The sequence below is a fragment of the Mustelus asterias genome, chromosome 8, assembly GCF_964213995.1.
Source record: "Mustelus asterias chromosome 8, sMusAst1.hap1.1, whole genome shotgun sequence".
NCBI classification, from domain to species: domain Eukaryota; kingdom Metazoa; phylum Chordata; class Chondrichthyes; order Carcharhiniformes; family Triakidae; genus Mustelus; species Mustelus asterias.
In genome coordinates this window covers 78,279,113-78,302,331 of record NC_135808.1, presented here as the reverse complement: position 1 = coordinate 78,302,331, position 23,219 = coordinate 78,279,113, and the positions used below count along the sequence as shown (strand labels likewise).

The following is a 23,219-nucleotide window of genomic DNA, read 5'->3' as shown; positions in this document are numbered from 1 at the left end:
GTGGTCCTGGCAGAAGCCAAACTGAGCATAAGTGAAGAGCTTATTGACAAGTAAGTGCTGCCTGATAGCAACATCGATGATTATCCATCACTTTACTGATGTTTGAGAGTTGACTGATGGGGCAATAATTGGTTGAAATTGGCTGAAGACTGACGTCTATGATGGTAGGGAACCTTGGAAGCAAGCTGAGATGGATCGACCACTTGGTACTTCTGGTCGAAAATGTTTATTAACATTTTAGTCTTGTATTTTGCACTGGCACTGCACTCCACCATCACTGAGGATTGGAAAGTTTGGAAAAACCTCCTTCCTCCTGTTAGTAGTTCAATTGCCATGCTAGGCCATGAGCTTACAGATTGTGGTGTAACATTATTCCTCTGCTTCTAATGGCCCACAGTGCCTCGTATTGCTGGCTTTTATGCTGCTATATCGGAGTCTATCCAATTTAGCATGGTGGCCGTGCCATGCAACACTGTGGAGGGTGAAGACTGGACTTCTTCTCCACAATGACTGTAGAGTGGCCACTCCTACCAATACCGTTATGGACAGATACACCTGTGACAGCTGGATTGGTGAGGATGAAGTAAAGTGGTTTTGGCTTGTGTTGGTCTCCCTGTCACAGGCAGGTCAATGCTGGGTGGTTTACCTGATCTTACTACAATTTTTGTTGCGATTTGATACAATTCAGTGGGCAGTTAAGAGTCAATCACATTTATACAGAAGTGGAAAGTAATAGTGTGATATATGATTTACAGAATGCATAAACGCCTTTGGATGCAATGTCTATGTCTGCGCTACTTCTGTCAACACCTCCACTGTTGCTGAGTTATTGCACAGCCTGTCTGACATTCAGTCTCAGATGAGCTGTACTTTCCACCACTTTAACACTCCGATGATTGAAGCTGTCATCTTTGGCCTCCTCCGCCAGCTCTCTGCCCTTTCCAGCAATTTCAACCCCCTCCAAAGCCTCTGTCTCGATCTGAACTGTTTGCAACCTGAACATCCCATTTGACTCCAAGCTGAGTTTCCGACCCCATGTTCTCTCTATCACAAAGAGCATTGGTTGTTGTCCCACAATTAGTCATAGCAACGCTGCCAGCAGTTTTCTACTGGCAGTCAGAGAATTGGTTTGGGAACACAGAGGAAGAAGGCTTTCTCTGTTACTATTTGAAAAAAAATTAAATACATTCTTTATATCCACAGTTACCATTTTGCTATAAAGAGTGATCAGAGGAACTCTTGACCCTTGGCATCTTGTGTGACTAGATTCTCTGACAGATCAAAAATCTGTCTATCTCAGCCAGGAGAAACGACCTCTGTGTCTGCCCTGTCAAGCCCCTTCAGAATCACCTCTCATTCTTCTAAACTCTGGAAAGTGTAGGCCAATTTACTCAAACTCTCATCATACGAACATAAGATCATAAGAAATAAAAGTAGGACCTCTCTATCACACAGGCCATTCAGTCCCTCAAGCCTGCTTTTGTCATTGAATAAGATCATGGCTGATCTGAATGTGGCCTTAACTCCATTTTCCTGCCTGCTACCCTTAGAAATTCTCATCTTCTGCTTCTATCCTTATTACCAAAATTAATAATCTTACACTTCCCCACATTATACTCCACCTGCCATTTTGTTGCCCACGCCTATTTCTTTGCAGCCTCCTTTTGCCCCCTTAACAGCTTATAGCCCCAATTGAGCAGTGCATTCTAAGAAAACTTTGATACATTAAGCCATGAATATAATTTGTAAATAGCTGATTTACAATACTGATTCCTTGTGGCGCTTCACTAGTTATAATGCTCCAACTTAAAAATGCCCCATTTATCTCTACTCTTTGCTTCCGATCTGTTAACCAATCCAAGCTAATATACTACTTTTGCTTTCCCTTTATCTAATCTATTAATTACATCCTCAAAAACTTTGATAAATTTGTCAAACACTATTTTCCTTTTGTGAAACTATATTGATGCTGTCTGATAATATTGTGATTTTTCTATGTACATTGTTAGGATTTCCTTAATAGTATAAATTTCGGCATTATCCCGACATCTGATCTCAAGCTAATTGGCCTTGTTTTCTCTCTGTCTCTTGAATAGCAATGCTAAATTTGCGAATTTCCAATCCTCTGGAATCATTCTTGAATCTAGAGAATTTTGTAAAATTGTAACCAGTGCATCCACTATCTCTGCTGCTCCCTTATTAAGAACCCTAGGATACAGACCATGTGGTCTTGGGGATTTGTTGACTTTTAGTTCCTTAACTTTCTCTAATATTGTTTCTCTTTAAGTTCTTCACTCTTATTACTCCATGCTTACCTTCTATTTCTGGTATGTATTTTGTGTCTTCTACTGTGAAGGCAGATATAAAATATTTGCTCAACATCTCCAGCCCAGATTTACTCCACAATCTCTATGGTTGCTCCCCATATGTTTTAGTTGCTTTACCCAGTAAGCATGATCCAGCTCTCACCTCACACCTATATAATTGGCTTTAAGTTTAAGATTCTTGTTTTGGATAGGAATATGTCACTTGCAAGCTTAGTATGGAATTCAATATTATATTTTTTCCCAGAGGAAATTTAATGAGATTACTAATTAACCCGGCTTCATTCTGCAATAATTGTTCAAAATTCTGGAACTCCCTGTCTAACAGCACTGTGGGTGTACCTACAGCACATGGACTGCAGCGATTCAAGAAGGCAGCTCACCACCACCTTCTCAAGGGAAATTAGGGATGGGCAAAAATGCTGGCCCAGCCAATGATGCTTACATCTCATGAACTAATGGAATATAAAAAATTACCAGATGTAAAATAGGTTTTCCTCAGGAAAATTCCAGTCATCTCCCCTTCCCCCAACTCTGCCTCCAGGATAGTGGCCCATGGAGCTGGAGAACCAGCATGTGAACTGGAGGAATGAAAGTCTGTGCCAGCTCGCCTCAGTGATGTGTTACCGTTGAGACTTAAAAATTCGCCCCACAGTTTCTGAACATCATGCTTGGCATCTTAACTAGCTTCAGTTTCTTTTACAACTTATAGTCCTAAATTAAATTCTAAACGTTAAACTAAATTTCAGTTTGAGGGATATTTACCAGCGTGATACACCAAGTTCTCAACTTCAGCACTCTCTGTTTATTAAGCACACGATTCTGGGATCACTCTGTGTCCCACACTTGTGTGTAATTGAGTTAAACACAGTTCTGCAGGCACCAGAACTCTAGCCTCAGTCCCCTTTTTGTTTCTTTTCTTTAGATTTCCTTTTGACTGGCCGGTTTTGCTTTCAGCCCTGTTTGCTGAGTCCGTTTGAAGTGGGTTGCCCGGGGTGCTTTCCCATGTAGCGTGAGCAAAATCACCCATTCAAGTTGGAGCAAAAATTGTCACTGTTTTGAAATCCTGTGTTGAAGACTGAACAATACATCACCGGCTTGATTACCTTCATTCCCATTGGGTTAACAGTTGTGTCATTACCATAAAGCACTTACCAACTTCCCACCCCAATGTCTGACTCCCAGCTTATACTGAAAAATGGCAGTGGAAAATAAATATGGATGAATAAACCTGAAGAAGATTGATAAAAGCCGTACTGTTTAACTAACTCAGCACTTTTTGGTCACCAGTGTGTGCCTTTAAAATCCAGTAGAACTCCAGATTAGATCATTGTTGCTCTGCTTTTGGCCTGACAGACTGTTCCTTTACTGTAAACATGGATGACCCAGTGTTCAGGTCACTTGCTTGCTTTGGAGTATCTTCAACCTGCACACAAGTCCTGTAACCACCACAAACAGGCCTCTATTTAACTGACTGTCAGTTTCTACCAAGGTCATTGTGTTTTAAAGGGACACTGTACTTTTGAAAAGTTAAATAATTTTTAATGTGTTTGGAAATTCTAACATAGATTGGGCAGGCTGGCACAAAGTGAGCACAGGAAACAATCCCTGCACTGAAACGGGTAGACATGGGGCACACCTGATATTAGGCCTCGGTACTCATTTAAATGAGAGTGGTGAGGTACGGATGGCTGTTGGGTCTCTCCAGTCAGCTTACTGGTGGAGAGGATTTTAATTTTGCATTGCTGCGCTGGTGGCAGTATCCTTGGATAGGTCGTGGAAAATGAGGAAATTGGAAATGAGCAGGCACCATCAGGAGCGTGGCATGGGGATGGGGGGGCGGTGGGGTTGCATGGACAGGGGGAAGCAATCCTGAGGGTGCCAAGTGAGGGCTGACAATGATCTTCCAGAGCCCTCCTCCTCCTCTTGGATCTATTTTTTTAAAATTTACCTTTTTTGATGGTAGCCTCCAACAGTCTCTTCAAAAATTACGGTTCAGGCCACATATAGACCACCTTTTTCAGCACAACCCAATTTTATTAAGGGTGGTATATTTCTGGCATGTAATGAGCATGCATGTCCTGCAGGCCATGTTGACTGCTTAGATATCTGGAAAAAAAACAGGTATAGCATCATCAAATGTTTAACTCTAATGGAGTTCAAAGATTGTCAAGATAAATTGCCAAATTCTGTAGAAAGACCGATAGTGATACATATTGAGTCTGTTCATATTATAAGTTGGATTTCAGCTTTGAGTACCTAATGCTTGGGCTGAAACAGTATTACTTGGAGTAGTCTATGTTATCAGCACTGTGACAATACTGGGCCTACATTAATCAAGACTGAAGCAGAATCAAGTCCACTACAATTTTCACAAATGTGCTGTTTTTGAGATGGATCGTAGGTAATGGGCTGGATTTTACACCTTGGGCGAGACAGGAAACTCCCGCCTGAGGTCAATGGAGATTTCCGTTGTTGGGCCCTTGCCCGCGCCGATTCTGTGGCGGGCGAGGTAGTAGAGATCCGGCCAATGTCTCTAATTGAGTCTTCCATGTGAAGAAAATATTACTGAAATTATGTTATTGTAAAGACTGAAGAGTACATACATACAAATATACAAACATATGAATTAGAAGCAGGCCATTTGGTCCCTTGAGCTTGCTCCACCTTTCAATAAGATCATGGCTGATTTAATTTTGAACCCAATTTCACAGTCCTGCCTGCCCCAATAACCTTTCACAGCCTGGTTTATCAAGAATTTATCTACCTCTGCATTAAAAATATTCAAAGACTCTGCTTCCACCACAGCTGGGGCAGAGTTTGAAGTCTCACAACAAGAAAAAAATTCCTAATCTTAATCTAATGGATGATCCCTTATTTTTAAACTGTGGCCCCTATTTCTAGATTATCCCACAAGAAGAAACATCCTCTCCACATCTGCCCTGTCAAGTCCCCTCAGGATCTTGTGTTTAAATCAAGTTCCAGGGAGTAATCTAATATACTTTCTCTGAACTGCTTCCAAAGCATTTATATCTTTCCTTAAGGGGACCAATACTGAACACAGTACTCCAGATGTGGTCTCGCCGATGCCCTGTATAATTGAAGCATAACATCTCTACTCTTGTATTCAATTCCCCTGGCAACAAACAATAATGTTCTATTTGCTTTCCTAATTACTAGCTGCACCTGCATATTAACCTTTTGTGATTCATGCACTGGGACACCTGGATCTCCCTGCATCTCAGCTCTGAATCTCTCACCATTTAAATAATATGCTGCTTTTTTATCTGTCCTGCCAAAATGGACAGCCTCACATTTTCCCACATTTTATATTCCATTTTGGAGTACTTTGGTTTGCCCACCATGTGGTTGACTGTGAATGGCACCATAGTAAGAGTGGTTGGCACCACCTAGAATGGTCAGGTTGGCTTATGAGGAATGGCTGAAAGGTTTCTATCCACTGGAGTTTAGAAGAGTAAGAGATTACTTGATTGAAACATAAAGGATCCTGAGGGGATTTGACAGGATGGATGTGGAGAGGATGTTTCTTCTTGAGGGACAATCTAGAACTAGGGGCCACAGTTTAAAAATAAGGGATCGCCCATTTAGGACAGAGAATAGGAATTCTTTTCTTTGAGAGGCATGTGAGACATTGAACTTTCTTCCCCAGAGGTGGTGGAAGCAGAGTCTTTGAATATTTTTAATACAGTAGTAGATGGATTCTTGATAAGCAAGGTTGTAATATCAGTTTGAGGTCAGGCATCTCTCTACACGTGGGCAAGGCAAGGGGAAAGTAATTTTCTTGTGTGTGTGCGTGCATGCGCATGCATGTGTGTGTGTGTGTGCATGTGTGTGTGCGTGTGTGTGTGCATGTGTGTGTGCGTGTGTGTGTGCGCGTGTGCGTGTGTATGTGTGTGCGTGTGTATGTGTGTGCGTGTGTGTGTGTGTGTGCATGTGTGTGCGTGTGTGTGCGTGTGTGTGCATGTGTGTGTGTGCATGCCCCTGTGTAGGAGCAAGAAGCAAGACAGCCAGAGAATCTCTGAAAGAGTGACATCCTGGCCATCCATTGCACATCACCCAGTGGATAAGTCAAACTGGCATTACTGCAGTGAGAGAAGGAGAATAGATTATTCTTCCAGCCTCCCCATTACACCAAGTATTTCATGACCTAAGGAGACCATAACTGGGGAGGCAAATAATTTAAAAGTTCACAAAATTAAAAAAGCACATACTTTTTTATTGTTCTGCAAGAATATATTTTGGCTCCACTGACCAAAATTATAAGTGATGTATTTGTTATTGGGAAACTTTCTGCTGTATTAGTTATGTTTCAAAGTGAAAAGCGTCACAATGCTTGCCTTTTATAGATCTTTCAATTTTACATTGGTTCTTAATGATTACAAAAATATCAGACCCACATTCCTGACTCATGGATATCTCACGACTCATGACATTCTGCAAATAAAGGTGGCTATTCCTTAGGACTTAAAGTTATTATCTACCTTTTGAGGAGGCTTGCTGCTGCTTGTTACAAAGATCATCCTACTGATTGCAATGCTAAATGCAATTCAACGTTCGTGTGCTAAAACTCTGTTCTGACAGGGAAATGCACACAGGTGGTTTGTGTTCTTTAGGTCATGACTAAGAATTGTCTATTTGTCTTGCTGACATTCTCCTGTGGCTTTGGACCCAGTTGACATGTGGAGGATTGGTTTTCAGTACATTCCTGCACTTTCTGAATCAATCTCCAGATGAGCAGAGACAACTGACTAATGTAGCTTTGGGAGAATGGTGCCACGAGTCACTTTAGAGTTCCCTGCTCTGCAATTTAAAAAGGCCTACTCACTAACAGACACGTATGATAATGTAATCACGACATTGCATGCTTCCGTATGAACACTGGAAAGAAGCAAGAAGCCTGTGGAGAGCTTTTTCATTTAGATCCATGGTAACCACGTAAACGTCAAGGAACTGAATGACAGCTATGGGTAACTTGCCTCTCGTTTAATCAGAGTGGTCTCATTGTCATTAATATCAGCATCCTTAGAACGTGCACTTTTCAGCAGAGCGTCCATACAATTTCCCTTACTGCTTGCTGTTAACTGGGAAATGTCATGCTGACCTGTCATTTAGAAAAAGCACAGCAACAAATTGAAATGGAATCAATGTGCAACAGTAATCTTGTCCACAATTTGAAGATATATTTTACCATAAATGGTATGTTTTACCATAAATATTGTTCATTCCCAGAATGGCTCAGTGGATAAATACAATGCATTGTATAAATCATGCAGAACATTTTAATTTCTCCAGCTACTTTTGGCATTTCTTAACAAAACTTAGTATTTCTCCCACAATCATCTTATATCTGACCCCTGAACTCACTATATCTGCTGCTGAATGGTTGGGTCATTAAATGAACTCATGCCACTCCCAGGGCCACCCTCTAGCCCAGAGCGGTAATACAGCCATTGTGGTGAGCTGCCTGCTGATTCCATTCCCTGACCCCTTCACACACCTACGGAGAAGCACTCTCCCTTCTGCCGCAAACGTCTTTGGACGAGACACTTGTCACAAATCTTAATGATGATGTAATTCATGTAACTTGCTTTTCTTTTTAAATTCAGAATTTGCAAAACGGAATTCGTTTGAAGTCCATGCATTCTCAGAAGCCATTCAATTCTTCAGGCAGGAAAAAGGCCACTATGGGTCCTGGGAAATGAATCATGGCAATGAAGCATTGGTGAGTCTGTACTGAATAATTACCACTGCAGTCACATCTCATTAACACCGTGCCCCATCCAACTCCCCTGCGTCCGTTCATGTTCCCAGATCATGTTCAGCCTTTTCCCCCAAGACTAATCATTTTTTTTGTGTCTAGACTGTATATTTTTCTGGTACTTCCTGGGGTTTCCTGCTATATTATATGCCTGCAGGAACAAAAACACTCGAGGAAAAGTTTGGGAATAATAAAATGCTTAGAATGTTTTTCAGGAGGTAAAGAGTTACAAAATACGAGAGCATCTGGGTTGAGAGTGGTATACCTCATTAATCTACAATTATGATTTCTACTAACAATGGATGCCATGTCAATAAATTTGCAAGTATGCTGAACTTGTCTAAATACACTGTAATGAAGGATGTATACAACCCTGTCTCTGAGTTAGACAAGTCTGCGATGTTTCAGTTTTAAAACACATGCCTTTTCGGGGTAAGAATAGCTTTTAGTTATATGGCACCTTGAACATAGTAAAAAGTCCCAAAGGGTTTTCACATAAAGCATAATCAGACATTAAGAGCTGTCACTGAACCAAAGAATGAGTCAATAAGACATGTCATCAAAAGCTTAGTCCAAGAGGTAGGAATTGAGGTGTTCCTTGAAAGAAGAGTGAGAGGTAGATGAGGAAGGAGAGAGGGAGAGATAGATGGGGAAAAAGAGAGAGATAGAGAGGTGGTTTCGGGATGGATTTCCAATTGTTTAGGGCCTCAGCCCTGTAATATCTCAGCAAGTCCAACTGGAAAGGAATAGTATTTATTGTTAAACATAAAGTAATGGCATTACTCAGTGGTGTACAAACATAAGTGCCAACTGGGACAATAGTTTTGCAGACCCTTCCTGATGTCTGCCTTATAAAGTGCTCAGTGTTGAGTTCCACCTGGACAACCCTTCCTGTTACCAAAAAGGACTCATTTTCAGCAGGCCCCATAGAGAGATCAATTAGAGATTCCCCATGGACCTTGTGGGGGTTATCACAACTCCATCTTTATCCTTCCACGAGAGTTGACCTTCTGTTTCGTTATCAGAATTACTTCTATAAACCAGCAATGATTTTGGGACGCAGTCAACAGACAGGGAGTTTGATCAGTTCGTTGGCATTTGGTGTTAATCTCAGTCCAGATTGGGCTACATTTTTCCAGTTCTGATCCTACTCAAATCAGTTTACAGTTACACTTGACCAAGCCTCCCTTTGCTCTGAGTTTCATTCGCAGGGAATGATGGTGTGGCAATAAGAAGCAGGTGTATGTCTGGCTATAAGGTCTTTATTCAAGATGGGACTGAGCAGGGGCGGCACAGTGGTCAGCACTGCTGCCTCACCACACCAGGGACCTGGGTTCGATTCCTGGCTTGGGTCACTGTCTGTGTGGAGTTTGCACATTCTCCCTGTGTCTGTGTGGGTTTCTGGATGCTCCGGTTTCCTTCCACAGTCCAAAGATGTGCAAGTTAGGCGCATTGGCCATGCTAGGTTCTCCCTCAGTGTACCCGAACAGGCGCTGGAGTGTGGTGAATAGGGGATTTTCATCGTAACTTCATTGCATTGTGAATGTAAGCCTACTTGTGACTAATAAATAAACCTTTTAAAAACTTTTTATGTGGATGTGGAGGCCAAAGGATTCTTGTCCTAGAATAGAAAAGGCTCAAAAGAAAGCTTTGGCAACTTACTTCAGCAGCTGTCAAATGGGATTATGATTGTTGCTTGCCTGCCCCCATGGGGGAGGGGGTGAGGAGGTAACAGGGGGTTCAAGATTGGGTTTTGGAGGAAAGAGCGGCACAGTAATTAACCTGGCTCTTTAACTAAATATAAGAGGCGATTAGCATTCAACGACATTTCTTAAGCAGCAAAATCACTTTGAATGCAAAAACCCAAAGATTAAGCCCATTTGGGATTTAACCTTTGCTTTCGAAGAAAAAGTGTCGTGGAGAGTAATGTGGGCACTTTAAATAAAAATAAGGAAATGACAGCCTTGTTCAAGAAAATTACTTCAGCAGGAATTTTCCCAGCATCTTGGGGTGAGACAGGGGAAGTGGTGGAGAAACCCATCTGATCTGCTCCATGAAGTGTTGTCACCCCTCTGCGCCTTTACTGAGGGTGGCATTCGCAGAGACGGCTATCAGCCCAGCAGCACCGGGAAGCCAATTAAAGAGATGATTAAGTAGTAATCAGGCTGCATTTTTCCAATTCTCCCAGAGGCATCTGGAGTCCCTGCAGTGTGCATGGTTGGCCAGCAGGAATATGTTGCAAGAGGACCAGGTCCACCTTTATGAGATTGGTAAATAATTGGAAGAGAATAGGAAGCCTGTAGTGAAGGGCAGTTAGAGGCCTCCCATTGCAATAGTCTGTCTTTGAGCTCACTTCCACTGAGACTGCTGAGGATTAAGGAAATCATTCTGAGCCCTTCCTCCTCACTGCTCTCTCTGAGGTGCTTCCTCTGGTGCCCCAGTCCCTGCAGCTGCACTCCCACTGCAGCCACGGTGAAGATTGCCGAGCTCCCTCACATTTTGGCTCCTGATTGGCCCTCCTGCCTGCTGTCCCTTACTCGCAGGTGACCTACTAATGGGTCATTTCCCATAAAATTGAGCTGGGGTTGGAATTCAGAAATGGCCCCGACGTCTATTTCTAGACTCTTGCAGCAGAATCCCAACATTAGTTTTAATCTTCACAGTAGAGATAGAGGATAATATAACTGGCTTTTCAAAGGAAACAAGAACGAATCAAGGACTGGAATTCACAAATGTTGATGTAAACAAAAATATATATTAAAAAAATAATAATGGCACTAAACAGACAAAACCCCCAGGACTTGATGGGTTCCATCTCTGGCTTTGCAAAGAAAATTGTGGATGTTGTGGATATTTTAGCCATAATCACTCAAAGCTCTCCAGGTTCAGGAGTTGTCCGTTTAGTTGGAAGATTTAAGAAAAGTGTGAGAGAGAGAGAGGAAGGTCAGGAAGTCTTAGGCTTGAGCTGAATAGGGAGTGACAAAATGGGTTAGTAAAGGGATGGTCATGTTTAACGAACCTAACTGGATATACTTACTGAGGAACTAAAGTAGTAAAGAGGGAATGCCTATTGATATAAGTTTATATAAACTTCCAGAGGACATTTGATTTTTTTGAATTATTTTACGGGATGTGGGTGTCACTGGCTAGACCACTAATTATTGCCCACACCTAATTACCCTTCAGATAAGGTTCAACATCAAATGTTAGCTAAAGTTAAAGCTCATGGAGTTGAAGGCAAATCATTGAACTGGTTAGGAGATAGGGGCTGGGAATAATGGCAAAAATTTAATACCCTCCCCTGAGGTGGGAGGACACTTAATCCGGCGAGAGGGGTGGGGACCTCATCACCTTTGCGCCTCTGTCCCAATCAAGTCCAGGGCAGGAAGGCTTGTAGATGGCCTTCCCATCCCAATGCCAATTGAGGACATTAAGTGGAAAATTAATGCAACCAGTGGTGCACAGGGCAGTTACCATGCAGTAAACCAAGAACCCTCCTGGGGGGTGGGTGGGTGCCAGGACTGATCAAGGGATCCAGCATCAAGAAGTGTGTGGGGGGGGGGGGGCCTTTTGAGACCCAAAGATGTATCCTTTCTTCCTAGCCTGTCCTCCCCCCAGCCAGTGACCCCTACCCTGCCCTCACTCGCCTGTGGCCTGAGTCCCTCGTTGATCCTGGGCCTCTGGTGTGTGCATTACCAGCAGCTACCACCACTCCCGATGGCACTGCCTGCAATGGGAAGCTGCCAACCTCTGACTGACCTAGGGGTTGGGGGTTTGGATGGCCCGCTCTGTGTCCTTGATCCTGGGGAGTGGCCACCGCTGGCCACTTAGTGCTTCATTAGCAATTAATACAACAGGCCTTTGCCAAAGAAAGGGCTTTCGCTGGTGGACAAAACCACATCGCCTGGCAGGAAATATTGGTACAAGCCCTGGTTAGACCACATCTAGAGTGCCCTGTGCAATTCTGAGCAAACCTTCAAAAGGGTATATTGGTCATGAAAGGATTGTAATACAGATTCACCAAAATAGGCCAGGCCCCAAAGGCTAGCGTGGTGGTGCATGTGATGAAGCCTGCATTTTCCAACATGGTGATAAAAATTAAACAGCATCGGATGGGTTCACTTGAGTGTTAAAATCACAATCTTACTGTGTCAAAAATATGATAAATGGAGCAGGGGAGAGAAGGGCATCATTTATCATACATAGTCTAATTACACTCAGATATTCACTTTTCTCCCTTCCCTTCCCCACAGTCATCTCCAGTACCTCATCCAAAGGAGCTTGGCAATCGGTCCAACAGGATATTCAGCTATCAGGGCAGCAGTGCCAAGCCTGGCCTATTTCACACTGACTGATGTCTATGCACATTTCAATTAGAAAGTCATCAAGGAAAGGATCTCTGACTGATTTTGCAGCCTCTTTAATCTGAAATGGATTGGCGAGTTGAATGTATGGAACCTGATGTTGGTTTCAGAGGAGTGAGTGGCTTGGCATCTCAGAACAGAATTTCAGTCTTGGCTGGAAGAGGATGGCAATGCCAGGATATTGTTTTGAGGATAAGGGGTAAACCTTTTAGAACTGAGGTGAGGAGAAATTTCTTCACCCAAAGGGTGGTGAATGTGTGGAATTCTTTACCACAGAAAGTAGTTGAGGCTGAAACATTGTGCGATTTCAAGAAGAAATTAGATATAGCTCTTGGGGCTCAAGGGATCTGGGGGGGAAGGGGGATCAGGATATTGGATTCGATGATCACGATAAATGGCGGAACAGGCTCAAAGGGCCAAATGGCCTACTCCAGCTTCTAGTTTCTATGTCAATGGCCGAATGGGTTTGTACAAGTTGCATTGAGTGGGTTTGATGTGACTATTCAGGTGCAGGGCTGCTGAGCAAGTTGGGATGGTTTTTTTACAGTCTGCAGGGTGGTTGACAGGAATGCCCGGGTTGGCACACAGGGCTCAGTGTAATGGGATGGAGGAGGCAGTGCGGGTTGGCAAGTATGTTTAAAATGGCTGGGTTGGCTTCAATTGCATCAGGTGTCGTTTATTCAATGATATGACTATCAATGTGGTTGGACAGATCCAGGAATTGACCGATGAGGTTGCAATGTCTAAACAGTTTGGCTGCCACGTTACCTCCTTGCCCTGCTGCCCGATGGACGCAGTGAACTGGTAAGATTGCAAGAGAGCCGGAAAATCGGGTTCATGCCCAATTTCTCGCCTCCTGCAATCTTACCGGCATCAGATATCTGGCACAGTGAGCGTGAGGCCATATTATATATTATCATTATTTATTATATATTATTTAACTCTGTTTAAAATCTAATTTGAACAGAATTAGTGAGCCCAGGATGCTTTTGTCTGTGCTCACTCGCTTCTTTGGCCTCACAGGGGAAGGTTCTCTCGCCAGCATCACGTATGGTCCCCAATCAATGGGAATTAAATGTGATGGCCTAGCTGGTAGAATTGGAAGCCGTTGATGCACCCCCCCGGGAGGTCGGGGTAGAAGGTGCCCCTTGGGCAGTGCCAGCCTAACATTGTCAGCATCTGGCGGCCTGGCACACTGGCAGTGCCACTGGGCACTGGGCAGTGCCAAGGGGGTGGGGCTTGAGGGGACAGGGCCTGAGGAGATTGGGACCAGACTGGGGCAGGCCGTTCAGTGAGGAGGGACCGCTGCATACTCTACACAGCAACCTGTGGGGTGGGGAGCGGACCTCTGCACAGTGATGGGTAAGGGGAGGGAAGAAGGACTGCTGCCACTCTGCAATTGCGATCATTCCAGGTGGAGTGGGGGTGGGGGGGGGGGGCAGGTTTCGGCTACAGAGCCCAGCTATAGCAGCAGTGGCAGTGACACGTCTCTGCTGCTCTCGGAGCACAAAAACCTGCACGTGCACAATATCGATCTCTGCTGCTATCAGGCGGCTTTCGGGTGATTTAAGCCCCACCCACTTTTTGTCAGAGTGTGGGAAGATTTGACTTTTAAGTTGCCCAATAGAAAGATATGAATTTCTCCCATTTTCATGCTCATTTGACACTCGGAACGTTTTGATAAGATTGCCCCTTTTGATTGAAGATCAGGGAATGTAAGTTCAGATTGAAGAGATGGATCTGATTCTGTGCAAAATCCTCCTCCTCTGTGGCTGTAATGAAGACTTGTCTATGCACCAGGAGGGCATGAAATCAGTGAAACCAAATATGACTAATCCTCCATGTACAAAAGTACTGTTTCTTTATCCACAAGAGAATGTCGCTATGCAAAGCCATTTAGATAATTATTTATTGAAATAATAGGAACAAGATGCTCAATGAAAGCCCATCAGGTAACATTAGGTGGACTAATGAGGCACACAACATTGTGCTCACAGCGCCACCTGCAGGTTCACTACAATTAGGATTTTGAGACCACTTCTTCATAAATATCTGCCATTGGAATGAATGAAGCTTGGTGCAGCTTCCCTCGTGCAGTTTTGGGTCATACCCCGGAATCAACAACAAAAATGGAAACAACATTGTCCATTGAACTATTCCTTTGTGGTTTCCTTCTTTAGATTCTAAGCAACCTGGTGATGGAAGAACTATTACCCTCCCTGCAGAGTGACATCCTGCCAAAAATGAAGGGCAAGAAGAATGAAAAGCGAAAGACCTGGTTCAGCGTATGTACCCAATTCATTTCTCCTTTGCACTACTGGGAGCTTCTTAAATGTGCAGTGATAATAACATGGCGCACATGCACAATATACGCAGTCAAAGTAGCAAACCTAGTTTCTTTTTCCACAGAGGGTGAGATTTTAACAGTCAGTTGTAACTACGTTTAGAGTCTGTCAGATATTTGGACACTCTTGCTGGTTCAGCCCTTAGCCGTTATGAAACTGTGCCCTTATTTATATTAATCACTGAGCTGCAAACATCATAAGGGCACTCAGTTCCATCGTGCCAGTTCTGGGAGGGCAGCAAATCAGCTACCAAAATGAACTCTCCTTTTACTGACAGCCAACTAATAAACTCAAAAAGAAAAATGAAGACTTTTAGTCTTATCCATGACCTCTGGATGTCCGAAAGAACCTTACAACTAATAACTAGTGTGGTTGCTGTTGTAATGTAGAAAACATGACAGCCAAACTATACATAGCAAGATCCAACAAATGATAATGTGAAAATGAGCGAGAAATATATTTTTGTGATGTTGCTAGAGGGATAAATATTGTCCGGGGATGACTTCAAAAATAATATTGTGCGATCTTTTAAGTCCAGCTGAGGGAGCAGGCAGGGTCTCAGTCTAACATCTCATCAGAGAAGCGGTACCTCCAACAGTGCAGAATCCCTCAGTTCTGCACTGGAATGACAGGGTGGGTTTTGTGCTCAAGTCCCTGGAGTGGGAATGGAACCCACAACCTTGTGAGTAAGAGATAAGAGTGTTATTGACTGAGCCACAGCGCAAAACAGTTCCGATTTGCTGCATGGATTAGGAAGCTGAGTTGACAGTGTAATTTAAGGAGCAAGTTTCCAGAGATGAATTCAAGTTGATCTTTCTCTACATCCTAGCTATGACTGTAACACTACATTCTGCACTCTCTCGTTTCCTTCTCTATGTACGGTATGCTTTGTCTGTATAGCACACAAGAAACAATACTTTTCACTGTATGTTAATACATGTGACAATAATAAATCAAATCAAATGAAATCTATCCTAAATGATTGCCAATGTAAAAGTGACTCATGGGCCTCCTGCAGCCTTGGCCAAATCTTCTAAGGAGTAGCAAATATTGTTGGATGGCCACTCTGCTCCTATTTCCTTAACCAACGTTGAAGCTCTGCAAATCCAGGTCTCTAGAAATGCAGAGCCTATCTGTTCTGGGAGGCCTTTCTCTTGATACAGGATCTTTGAGGGAAATCAAGCCATACCCCCTCTTTTTATGGCACTTGCTGCTGTATTCCAGTAAGTCCGCATTCACTAATACACTGAAAAGCTTTGGCACATTAACATAGCTTTTCAGTCTGTTCTTGAATGTGTGAGCAAAGTAAGTGTGCAAGGTGGCAGGGTGGGTAGGATATCTGGGTGGTAGATGGCAGGGTAGGTAGGATATCTGGATGGTAGATGGCAGGATGGGTAGGTTGGCAGGTGTAGGGTGTTGGCCTTTCTTAGAATCCTTAGAATCCCTACAGTGCAGAAAGAGGCCATTCGGCCCATCGAGTCTGCACCAACCACAATCCCACCCAGGCCCTACCCCCATATCCCTACATATTTACCCCCTAATCTATGCATCCCAGGACACTAAGGGCAATTTTAGCATGGCCAATCAACCTAACCCGCACATCTTTGGACAGTGGGAGGAAACCGGAGCACCCGGAGGAATCCCACGCAGACACGAGGAGAATGTGCAAACTCCACACAGACAGTGACCCAAGCCGGGAATCGAACCCAGGTCCCTGGAGCTGTGAAGCAGCAGTGCTAACCACTGTGCTACCGTGCAGCCCCATTTTACCACCCCTTTCCCATTAGCTGATAGTACGAGGACCAGGGGACACAGATTTAATTCCCACAGAATTTACAGTGGGAATGTGAGGAGCACCTTTTTTATGCAGTGTGTGATAATGACTTAGAACTTGCTGTTTATGTGGGTGATGGTGGAAGCAGAGGCAGTCAATGATTTGAAAAGGAAATTGGATAGGCATTTGAGTGAAATATACTGGCTAACTTTCTATCCCCATAGTCCTATATGAACTCGTTGGGCTGAATGGCTGCCTCCTATGCCATAATGATTCTATAACTCTGACTCAATCAAGTCATCTCTTAAGAGTCAGTGCAGATTTGATGGGCTGAATGGCCTTATTCTGCACTGCGAGGGATTCTATGATTCTTAACCTATATTTCAGGCCATACAAACCTCATAATCGAATGTTCATAGCCCTGCTAACAATCTGGTGAGTCTATGCTGCACCCATTCCAAGGCCAAATCTCCTTTCTAAGGTACAGTTCCCAGGACTGTAGTTGTGGACCAACTGAGATCTGTACCAAAACTTCCTTCTCTTTATATTCTAATCTGCAAGCTATAAAGATTGCTATTTCATATGTTCCATTAGTCCTTTTGATTAGTTTTTTGGGCCCACTACATTTTGGAGACCTGCGTGCAAGAGATCTTTAAATCTCTTTGGACTTCCACTGATACTAGCTTTCCACTATTTAAATAATTTCAGGTTGACTCTTTCTTGGTCCAGAGTGGTGTTGAAATCCATCTGCCATAGTGTTGCCCACTGACTTAATCTATTAATGTCTTTTTGGAATTTTATGTTCCCATCCGAGTAACTACTATCTCATTAATCTTTGTGTCCTTGGAAAACATGGATATATGGCTTTCTGTGACACTATTTTGGCTACAAAGAAAAATAGTGAATAGTTGATGCCCCAGCGTAAATGATTTTGGGATACCACTTGTCACTTCCATCCAATAAATCCATATCCATTATCCCTCCTTTTTGTCTACTACCACCTAACCAATCTCCTAACCATGTCAATAATTTGTATTCAATTCCATGAGGTTTAATTGTAATTAACAATCTCTTTTGTTGAACCTTACTGAATGCCTTGTGTAAGTCCACATGGACACGATCCTCAGGGGCGTCAACCTCAAGAGAGTGGAGAGAGAAATGTTATAAAAGCATCTGAAGGGTTTGACCATTTAAGTTTCCAACAATTTTAATGTTTTGATCAATTTGAATTGACTGTCCAAGATTGTAGGTATGTGTTGACCAGGTAACAGTCCAATGTGTGATCCCTGGCAGTCTCATAATGTGAATTATTGTCGGATGGTTACGGGGAGGTTTCATGCCAGGATCTAAATGCACTTTATTCAACTATCAGATTTAGATTGTACATTGAACTATTTGAATCCACATATTCATAAATGCTCAGTTCCACCCTAACCTTTGATATTTTTGTGACAATATGATGAGTATGCTTCCATGCAAATTACTAGAAATATGATGGTATTTTTCAGATTGTGGAAGATGCTTACAATTTAGTACAAAATCAGCTTGTCGATGGATTGCAGTCCCTACAAGATGAGTGCAAAAGATCTAACAAGGAACTGGAGGGGATAATTCGTTCGGATATGGATCAGATCATCTCCTCAAAGGAATTTACTGCTGGAAAACTTAAAGGTGAGTCCAGAGGCATTTAAAAAAATGCACAATGTGTAAAGGGCATCCAGCTTATCAAGTCCATTATTACTACAGACCATGTAACATTTTTGCAGCTCGCTTAATCTCCTCAAAGAAGGCAACCAATCTAATATAAAACCAAAGAGAAAACTCAATGAATTTCTCCAAGACCCTAATTCTGTTTGCACAGAATTTCAAAATATTAATCAAACCTTCCAAAGCAGATTTTTATCTGTGACCAGGTGCCTTTCCTGTTGATTCATCCATGGTACTGGCAACATATAAGCCATTGTTCACCACAACATTCGAACAATCTAGGCTTAGCTAACTTCTGTTGTTAATAATATACTTTAATTATCAGCACTAAATACAGAAGCACTGTATGCTTCCTGTCAAGATAATCTTCTATGGGTACTTCATAATGTTTCTACTTGTGTCTTCTTACTCAGTTTAACTTCCTACAACTATGAGATTGAGTGTAAGAACAAAGGAACATGTTGTGGGCCATTCAGCTCCTTGAACCTGTTATTAAAAATCCCGTCTGGTGCACAGGACAGGCTTATAAATGGTCTTTTCCATGGCCACTGTCAGTGTTGCTCTGCATTTGACCAACAGGCCTTGAAAAAAATGCATAAACAACACTCTTAAACTGGTTTTCCAGAGCATCCACAGCTTTTCCAGCAAAACTACAACAAATGGCACCAGAGCAAGGCAACTTCTTGTGAGCTGTCCCCATCTTACCCTCTAATTCTATCTTTTACTGTCATTCCATGCTCTTAAAACTGAACTTTAATCCTCTTAAACTCTCTAATAATGTTCTTTCTCTGCACCCTAGCTATGACTGTAACACTATATTCTGCACCCTCTCCTTTCCTTTTCCCCTATATACTCTATGAACGGTATGCTTTGTCTGTATAGTGTGCAAGAAACAATACTTTTCACTGTATCCCAATACATATGACAACAGTAAATCAAATCAAAATGAGTGGAAGAACTTCCACAGAAATTCACCCCCAATGTATTTATAGTTTCAGCTTGAAGACTAGGGAAGTAAAGAAGGAACTTGGATTGTTGGTACTATTGTTTGTATACAAGGTGAAATTTGTTTTTATGGGCGGTACATACCTGGGCAATTTTCCACATTGCTGGGTAGACGTCAGTGTTGTAGCTGTACTGGAGCAGCTTAGCTAGGGTGTGGATAACAAGTCGTCGATACTACAGCGAGAATGTTGTGAGCCCATCGCCTTTGCTGTGTCAGTGCCTTCAGCTGTTTCTTGACATCAAATGGAGTGAATCACATTAACTGAAGACAATGGGATGTTGGGAATCTCAGGAGGAGACCGAAACGGATCGTCCATTCAGCACTTTTGGCTGAAGATTGTTGCAAACGTTTCAGCCTTATTTTTTGCACTAATGTTTTGGTCATCAATGAGGATGGGATATTGTGGAGCCTCCTCCTCCTGTTCATTGTTTATTTGCCTACGATCATTAAAGACTAGATGTGGCAGGACTGTAGAGTTTAGATACATCTGAGTGACTCACTAGACCATATCTGAGGACACTTAAGAGTTAGACAAATTGCTGTGGATCTGGAGTCACATATAGGCCAGATTAACTAAGTCCTTGCCCAGCCTATCATCGAAGAAAAACTGTTGAGAGAGGGTCTAAAATGCAGGAGGAAATATTGTTACAAAGAGACAAAATAAAAACATGTGCACTTACTGAATTTAAGTGAATCTTTATTTCAGTGACAGTGGCGGAAAAGGCTGATCAGGGTTGGCTTGAGAATATTCAGCCCCACCTGGCTTCTATATTGGAAGAGTTGATGGGACTGATCAGTTCGGGATTCACCGAAGTCCGTTCTATCTTTGAAACTGAGGTCAACGAATTAAGTGCAAAATGTCAGAATGCTGGCGATGCTGAACAACTGAAAGAGGTAATAACAAATTATACCAATTTAACCTGATCTAATTTTTCAAAGTTTCCATAAAAGGCGACTTGTGACCCTATTTGTCCCAGCTGTGTGACATCTCTCCTCATACCTCCCAACCATCACTTCTCACACACCTTTAGGATTAACTCCATTCTCTGACTGGCCTCACCAACTGCCAGCTCAGCTACAAAGAACAAAGAAAACTACAGCACAGGAATAGGCCCTTCGGCCCTCCAAGCCTGCATCGACCATGCTGCCCGACTTAACTAAAACCCCCTACCCTTCTGGGGACTATATCCTCTAAAGAACACATACGTATAGAAGAAATTTGCTAACTTGTAGCTCGCAGATTCCAGTGTCAGGCAGCCATGCAGCACAGAGCCCTGAGCAGTGGGTTGTGATGTGATCGTTGATGCTGTCAAAGATATGCAGAATGCAGATGAACCATCTTGAGTTTATTTCCTTTTGGCTAAAAGATATTTTTAGATTTCAATACACTAAGCTCTTTATTTCGTGTTTTCTGTAAACATTTCTTTCTGTAAGTTTGAGTGGTCATAGAATCCTACAGTGCAGAAGGAAGCCATTCGGCCCATCAAGTCTGCACCAACCACACTCCCACCCAAGCCCTATCCCCATAACCCCATGCATTGTACCCTAGCTAGTCCCTCTGACACAAAGGAGCAATTTAGCATGGCCAAACAACCTAACCCACACATCTTTGGACTGTGGGAGGAAATCAGAGCACCCGGAGGAAACCCATGCAGACACGGGGAGAATGTGCAAACTCAACACAGGCAGTGACCCAAGCTGGGAATCGAACCCGGGTCCCTGGTGCTGTGAGGCAGCAGTGCTAACCACTGTGCCACTGTGATGACAATCTGCAGCAGAGGACAGACTCGACTTTGAACTAGTTCAGTCTGTTGGAATCACACGTTCCTCTCTGAAATGCAGTTGAGTGACGCCAAGGTATTTGGAATTTAACAGTAGATTGGGGGAATACAGCTGGTGTAGTGAGGAGTGTCTTTTAGAAACTGAGATTAATATGTATTGTTGAGGGCAGAATAAGGGGAGCTACACTCTGCATTCAACCTGTCATTTAGATTTTGAGAAAGATTCACAGATATTTTTTGCAGCAGGTTTGCACTCTCAATGTGTTAAAACTGCCAGATTCTTGGAACCTTAACAGTCATTAAAAAGAAAACTTAAAGAAAAGATGAAACTTTCAGCCTACATCTAGATTCGAAGATGATAAAGCCAGTTTTTGAACTCATGGGGGAATTGGGGGCAGGGGGTAATTTTAATTTTTAAACTTTCAAACCTGATCCCATTCCAACTCTAACCTGCCCACCTCTGTTTTTACTGAAGGTGGGACAGGGAGGTGGGCAATTAAACCACCCCCAGAAAGTGGGTTGGCGAGTTAAATATCACAAAGTGTCAGGATATCTCACATTTAACCTGTCCTCAAGATTTGAATCTGGCCAACTGGGTTTTCTGTACCTTGGGGAACCTGGCAGCTAAGTGGAAAAGAGTAAGTGCCTTTACAGCACTGCCTGTAGGCCAAGAGGAGCAAGAGTTCTTCCACATCGCCCAGCGAGCTTACCTTTTCCCACTCCTCAATCCAAAGATTGTCCTCCCCAGCATGGCGATAGGCGATCAGACACCCCAACATGAGCAAGCACACTCCCCCACTCCCCCTGCATTTGTCCCCCACAACTCAGGATCAGCAACCACGCTCCCCCAAAAGATCCACTCTCTCCCTCCTCCCTACCCCACTCTCACTCTCCTACTAATCCAACTGCAGACTTCCTATCCGCTTCTGACCTGCAGCCTCCTCGGGATTGTCCCCCACCCAACAGCAAGTCAGGCTGGTATCTAAGCAGGGGGAGCTGCTTGAGATAAAGACACATGTGTAAAGTGGGACAAGGAAAGCAAATTATCTCTGATTGTCCACAACCCAGGTTGTTTGTGTAGAAAAATGTGTAAAGTGGAGGTATGTAGGAAAAGTCAGAAAATGTGCAGAAATTTAGTCTGAAGGGAATTTCCAGTTACCAAAAAAACCTGCTCATTTGTGCATGTAAGGGACAAAGTCAGTATGCAAAGAGGAACATTTTACAGAATTTTGTCCTTTATTATTAATAACCTCAACTTTAGAAAAACACCTCATGTTTGGTTACCAATTTCTTACATTGATCTTATTTCTTTTATTTAGTACCTGAACCAACTGATGAACCTTCCTTTTAATGCTGTGAAAATGCAGCCTTGTTATAATAAAGTTAGCCCTCTTCAAGACCAAATTCAGGAGCTGAAGAACCGGTTCAAGTTCACCAATACACAATGGCTGATTCAGACAACTCAGAACTTCATGCAAGAAGTAAGTACAGTATTCTAGGGTGCCCACTAGCAGATCTGTAACGTTCCACAGACTACATAGGTCGTATGTGAATCTGATGAAAATATTCACAATAATTCCCCAAATAGCTCAATGTGTATATGCAACTGACACAATCATCCGTTCTGTCTGGACTGAAACATTAATAAATAGTGATGATATAATGATGAACACGTTGAGCTAAACACATGGGCTGAAATTGCCCAGCCCATTAGCAATGGGCTAGGAGGAGGGATAGCTGGCAAAATGGCAGGTGAAGGTGCTGGAGAGGAGACATCTTCCTGCTGCTATGGCATATTGGTAGAGATGGGAGAGTTGATGGCTTGGCCACTCACAACTTGGCCAACTAAGCCACTTAAGTAACCAATTAAGGGCCACTTCCCACCTGCAGGACATGGGAAGACCATTATATAAAACTTGGCAGCTTCGGGGGAAGCCCTCCTTTATGGGTACCCCATGGCATATGGAGGGACCCCCAGTGACAACCCACCTTCATGGCAACAATAAGTTCACTTCCTCTTGCTGATTGCTGAGGTTTACCTGCCTGCCTGGCCCTACTATCCCCCCTACCCAACTCACCTGTCTTCGAGGATGCCTTACCATTGCAGCGGCCTCTCCCTGGAGCTGTGGCTGCAGCATT

General features: G+C 43.1%; 1 protein-coding gene across 1 annotated transcript in view; it reads left to right on the top strand.

The window, feature by feature from the left end:
• LOC144497286 (protein Niban 1-like) overlaps positions 1-23,219 on the top strand; it is a 112,529-nt gene that overhangs the window by 74,121 nt on the left and 15,189 nt on the right. Inside the window, exons 6-10 of the mRNA XM_078218311.1 lie at positions 7,952-8,067; positions 14,648-14,752; positions 18,095-18,257; positions 20,006-20,193; positions 22,400-22,561. Of these exons, the coding sequence (XP_078074437.1) occupies positions 7,952-8,067; positions 14,648-14,752; positions 18,095-18,257; positions 20,006-20,193; positions 22,400-22,561 (734 nt within the window). The remainder of the gene's footprint in view (positions 1-7,951; positions 8,068-14,647; positions 14,753-18,094; positions 18,258-20,005; positions 20,194-22,399; positions 22,562-23,219) is intronic.